The 6002-nt window shown below is 48.4% G+C and overlaps 1 protein-coding gene across 2 annotated transcripts in view; it reads left to right on the top strand.

Annotated features, from left to right (window-relative positions):
- Positions 1–437: 437 nt before the first annotated feature.
- The window catches only part of LOC123764090 (uncharacterized), a 30809-nt gene continuing 25244 nt past the window's right edge, over positions 438–6002 (top strand). For both annotated transcript variants that reach the window (XM_069329893.1, XM_069329892.1), the window contains exon 1: positions 438–571. In XM_069329893.1, coding sequence (XP_069185994.1) covers positions 503–571 — 69 coding nt within the window. In that variant the 5' untranslated portion in view covers positions 438–502. The remainder of the gene's footprint in view (positions 572–6002) is intronic.

Raw genomic sequence — 6002 nt, 5'->3', positions numbered from 1 at the left:
CTTCTGGAGGGAGTTTTGGTGCAGATGACGTCACACCTTATACGTCACACCTTACACGTCACACCTTACACGTCACACCTTACACGTCACACCTTACACGTCACACCTTACACGTCACACCTTACACGTCACACCTTACACGTCACACCTTACACGTCACACCTTACACGTCACACCTTACACGTCACACCTTATACGTCACACCTTACACGTCACCTAAAAAATAAAAAATTGTTATCGTCGCCATGTCACCACCATTCACATATACTCCTGATTTTCATTCCTCTCCCCCGCTGCATTACTCCACCTCCTAGGTTCCATTCCTCTTTTTCGCTTTTTGGCAGTAAATTATAAATTCGGGATGATCAGTTGTAATATACTTACTATTTTACCTGATCAACACGAGTTGATCGGTCATTGGTGTTCCCTGTCAGGATGTTACAGTAGTGTGCTGGGTGACCTCGAGAAGCTTCAGAAGGGAAGTGACCTCACGCACCCGAAGATGAAGGTGCTGCAGGAGGAAATGGCTCGCACCACCCACAGTGGGGACTCCAGCGACGCCGAGACCAAGGTCAGACATGACGTATCCTCTTGTATGCTTTGTTGATATTCCACATGTTATTGCTATATAATTATGATTTAAACTTCCATATGGCATATTCCCCAGACCACAGAGATGGTTACATCAATAATTTTAACTCGAATATACTCTTTTATTTCTTCTGTACTTGAGAAGAAAGTGGAAAAGAATTTACTACAAAGTTCATTTTACAGTTTTATTTGGCCTGACGCTAAGGTATGGGCCAATAGTCTTTCTACAGTTCCCTTATTGTTATGTTCTAATGTTGGCTGGTGCAGTGTGTGGCGCCTATTGTCCTGGTCATGAGGCTGGTGCAGTGTGTGGCGCCTATTGTCCTGGTCATGAGGCTGGTGCAGTGTGTGGCGCCTATTGTCCTGGTCATGAGGCTGGTGCAGTGTGTGGCGCCTATTGTCCTGGTCATGAGGCTGGTGCAGTGTGTGGCGCCTATTGTCCTGGTCATGAGGCTGGTGCAGTGTGTGGCGCCTATTGTCCTGGTCATGAGGCTGGTGCAGTGTGTGGCGCCTATTGTCTTGGTCTTGAGGCTGGTGCAGTGTGTGGCGCCTATTGTCTTGGTCTTGAGGCTGGTGCAGTGTGTGGCGCCTATTGTATTGGTCTTGAGGCTGGTGCAGTGTGTGGCGCCTATTGTCCTGGTCCTGAGGCTGGTGCAGAGTGTGGCAACTATTGTCCTGGTCTTGAGGATGGTGCAGTGTGTGGCAACTATTGTCCTGGTCATGAGGCTGGTGCAGTGTGTGGCGCCTATTGTCTTGGTCTTGAGGCTGGTGCAGTGTGTGGCGCCTATTGTCTTGGTCTTGAGGCTGGTGCAGTGTGTGGCGCCTATTGTCCTGGTCCTGAGGCTGGTGCAGTGTGTGGCGCCTATTGTCCTGGTCATGAGGCTGGTGCAGTGTGTGGCGCCTATTGTCCTGGTCATGAGGCTGGTGCAGTGTGTGGCAACTATTGTCCTGGTCATGAGGCTGGTGCAGTGTGTGGCGCCTATTGTCCTGGTCATGAGGCTGGTGCAGTGTGTGGCGACTATTGTCCTGGTCTTGAGGCTGGTGCAGTGTGTGGCAACTATTGTCCTGGTCATGAGGCTGGTGCAGTGTGTGGCGACTATTGTCTTGGTCTTGAGGCTGGTGCAGTGTGTGGCGACTATTGTCCTGGTCATGAGGCTGGTGCAGTGTGTGGCGCCTATTGTCTTGGTCTTGAGGCTGGTGCAGTGTGTGGCGACTATTGTCCTGGTCATGAGGCTGGTGCAGTGTGTGGCGCCTATTGTCCTGGTCATGAGGCTGGTGCAGTGTGTGGCGCCTATTGTCCTGGTCATGAGGCTGGTGCAGTGTGTGGCAACTATTGTCCTGGTCATGAGGCTGGTGCAGTGTGTGGCAACTATTGTCCTGGTCATGAGGCTGGTGCAGTGTGTGGCAACTATTGTCCTGGTCATGAGGCTGGTGCAGTGTGTGGCGCCTATTGTCCTGGTCTTGAGGCTGGTGCAGTGTGTGGCGCCTATTGTCCTGGTCATGAGGCTGGTGCAGTGTGTGGCAACTATTGTCCTGGTCATGAGGCTGGTGCAGTGTGTGGCGCCTATTGTCTTGGTCTTGAGGCTGGTGCAGTGTGTGGCAACTATTGTCCTGGTCTTGAGGCTGGTGCAGAGTGTGGCAACTATTGTCTTGGTCTTGAGGCTGGTGCAGTGTGTGGCGCCTATTGTCCTGGTCTTGAGGCTGGTGCAGTGTGTGGCGCCTATTGTCCTGGTCAAGAGGCTGGTGCAGTGTGTGGCGACTATTGTCCTGGTCTTGAGGCTGGTGCAGTGTGTGGCAACTATTGTCCTGGTCATGAGGCTGGTGCAGTGTGTGGCAACTATTGTCCTGGTCTTGAGGCTGGTGCAGAGTGTGGCAACTATTGTCTTGGTCTTGAGGCTGGTGCAGAGTGTGGCAACTATTGTCCTGGTCATGAGGCTGGTGCAGTGTGTGGCAACTATTGTCCTGGTCTTGAGGCTGGTGCAGTGTGTGGCACCTATTGTCTTGGTCTTGAGGCTGGTGCAGTGTGTGGCGACTATTGTCCTGGTCTTGAGGCTGGTGCAGTGTGTGGCAACTATTGTCCTGGTCTTGAGGCTGGTGCAGTGTGTGGCAACTATTGTCCTGGTCATGAGGCTGGTGCAGTGTGTGGCGCCTATTGTCTTGGTCATGAGGCTGGTGCAGTGTGTGGCGCCTATTGTCTTGGTCTTGAGGCTGGTGCAGTGTGTGGCGCCTATTGTCCTGGTCATGAGGCTGGTGCAGTGTGTGGCGCCTATTGTCTTGGTCTTGAGGCTGGTGCAGTGTGTGGCGCCTATTGTCCTGGTCTTGAGGCTGGTGCAGTGTGTGGCGCCTATTGTCCTGGTCTTGAGGCTGGTGCAGTGTGTGGCAACTATTGTCCTGGTCTTGAGGCTGGTGCAGTGTGTGGCGCCTATTGTCCTGGTCATGAGGCTGGTGCAGTGTGTGGCGCCTATTGTCTTGGTCTTGAGGCTGGTGCAGTGTGTGGCAACTATTGTCCTGGTCTTGAGGCTGGTGCAGAGTGTGGCACCTATTGTCTTGGTCTTGAGGCTGGTGCAGAGTGTGGCACCTATTGTCCTGGTCATGAGGCTGGTAGAATGTACATAAATATGAGCTGGTTGTTAATAGTAGTTGAGGTAGTTTGATGTGTAGTAGTTTGCCAATGCCGCTCTACCGTTTTGGGTTATTATGATTTATAGAAAAGATGGAACCATCAAATTCAGTGTTTATAGGAATGCATTACATTTTCAAACCATCAAATCAGTTAAAGGTTCAGTATTATCCTCCTTGTTTCTGAGAGCATTATGAGTGCTAGAATTTATTAATCACGAAATGTCAAAGATTTTGTTTACCTGAATTTACCTGAGGGCCACTAATACTAGTGGCCTCGATGACGACAGAAGGCCGGCGGCTTGCCAGACGTCTCCCCATTTGCCCTGATGATCTTTTCCAGCTGTATATTTAAACCCAGCAGAGTTTTAACGGTTACGGCTTCGGCGGGTAGGCGGTTCCACGGGTTTACAACCCTATGGGTGAAAAAGCATCTGTTTTCTGTCCTACATTGTGGTTTGTTGAACTAGGACCCGTTGCTTGTCGTTCGCGTTACATCTGACCTTTTGAACAAATGGTCCGGATCGACATCCTCCAAATTGTTCAGTATTTTAAAGGTTTCGATGAGATCCGGCCGGTCATGCCTGACTTGTAGTGTTGTTAGCCCTGTGGCCCTCAAACTTTCCTGATACGTCAGATGATTTAGCTCTGGAATAATTTTTGTTGCCCGTTTTCTTTAGATTGCTATGAAGTTGTAATATGCAAAATGTTATGCAGCTTTGAGGCAGGATAAAAGAACATATTATAACACTAACCCAGGAGAAGTTCAGTATTGCAAAAAATTAATTTGTTCTCTCTCTTATACAGATAATCTATCAAAGATCTCACACACGCTTAAAAAGTTCAATATCAATGTGGACTTGAGAAATGAAAGAAGAGTGAGAAGTTTCTTGATGAGAAACTTGGGGAAATGTTCAGCTGGCTGTGTGTATCGTGTACTGTGTAGAGTGTGATTGTTTCTATTGTTCAGACACAACAATTGTAATTACAAGTTTTGCATGGCATGAGTGCTCTGTATGATTGGAGAAGAATCAAATGCTCTCATCATTTATCATATGTTATGTGCCATTTGATGTAAGGATACAATGCCTAATTCTTGGCCTACAACCAAGAACTTGCCATTATACCCACAAATATAAACATAATAGATGCATCCCTTCTAATATACAAAATATTATTATATCTTTGTCCTAGTTTGAATAAGATAAATTCATTTTTGGCCTGCTAAAATTGCCACAAAGGTTAATCGATCAAGGTCAAATATAGTTTACTTTAGTCTACTCTGTAATTTGGGTCATAAAAAACACGTATACAATGGATTTTGTGTGTTTACCAGCTGGTGCTTTCCGAATTCCAGACGTGTTTGCTTCCTAGCGCCTCGTACAACAATTCCAGACGTGTTTGCTTCCTAGCGCCTCGTACAACAATTCCAGACGTGTTTGCTTCCTAGCGTCTCGTACAACAATTCCAGACGTGTTTGCTTCCTAGCGTCTCGTACAACAATTCCAGACGTGTTTGCTTCCTAGCGTCTCGTACAACAATTCCAGACGTGTTTGCTTCCTAGCGCCTCGTACAACAATTCCAGACGTGTTTGCTTCCTAGCGTCTCGTACAACAATTCCAGACGTGTTTGCTTCCTAGCGTCTCGTACAACAATTCCAGACGTGTTTGCTTCCTAGCGTCTCGTACAACAATTCCAGACGTGTTTGCTTCCTAGCGTCTCGTACAACAATTCCAGACGTGTTTGCTTCCTAGCGTCTCGTACAACAATTCCAGACGTGTTTGCTTCCTAGCGCCTCGTACAACAATTCCAGACGTGTTTGCTTCCTAGCGTCTCGTACAACAATTCCAGACGTGTTTGCTTCCTAGCGCCTCGTACAACAATTCCAGACGTGTTTGCTTCCTAGCGCCTCGTACAACAATTCCAGACGTGTTTGCTTCCTAGCGTCTCGTACAACAATTCCAGACGTGTTTGCTTCCTAGCGCCTCGTACAACAATTCCAGACGTGTTTGCTTCCTAGCGTCTCGTACAACAATTCCAGACGTGTTTGCTTCCTAGCGTCTCGTACAACAATTCCAGACGTGTTTGCTTCCTAGCGTCTCGTACAACAATTCCAGACGTGTTTGCTTCCTAGCGTCTCGTACAACAATTCCAGACGTGTTTGCTTCCTAGCGTCTCGTACAACAATTCCAGACGTGTTTGCTTCCTAGCGCCTCGTACAACAATTCCAGACGTGTTTGCTTCCTAGCGTCTCGTACAACAATTCCAGACGTGTTTGCTTCCTAGCGTCTCGTACAACAATTCCAGACGTGTTTGCTTCCTAGCGCCTCGTACAACAATTCCAGACGTGTTTGCTTCCTAGCGCCTCGTACAACAATTCCAGACGTGTTTGCTTCCTAGCGCCTCGTACAACAATTCCAGACGTGTTTGCTTCCTAGCGCCTCGTACAACAATTCCAGACGTGTTTGCTTCCTAGCGCCTCGTACAACAATTCCAGACGTGTTTGCTTCCTAGCGCCTCGTACAACAATTCCAGACGTGTTTGCTTCCTAGCGCCTCGTACAACAATTCCAGACGTGTTTGCTTCCTAGCGTCTCGTACAACAATTCCAGACGTGTTTGCTTCCTAGCGCCTCGTACAACAATTCCAGACGTGTTTGCTTCCTAGCGTCTCGTACAACAATTCCAGACGTGTTTGCTTCCTAGCGTCTCGTACAACAATTCCAGACGTGTTTGCTTCCTAGCGTCTCGTACAACAATTCCAGACGTGTTTGCTTCCTAGCGCCTCGTACAA

The sequence above is a fragment of the Procambarus clarkii genome, chromosome 23 (genome assembly GCF_040958095.1).
Source record: "Procambarus clarkii isolate CNS0578487 chromosome 23, FALCON_Pclarkii_2.0, whole genome shotgun sequence".
In the NCBI taxonomy this organism is placed as follows: domain Eukaryota; kingdom Metazoa; phylum Arthropoda; class Malacostraca; order Decapoda; family Cambaridae; genus Procambarus; species Procambarus clarkii.
The sequence above is the reverse complement of the archived record's forward strand: the minus strand, read 5'-3'. Positions and strand labels throughout refer to the sequence as shown.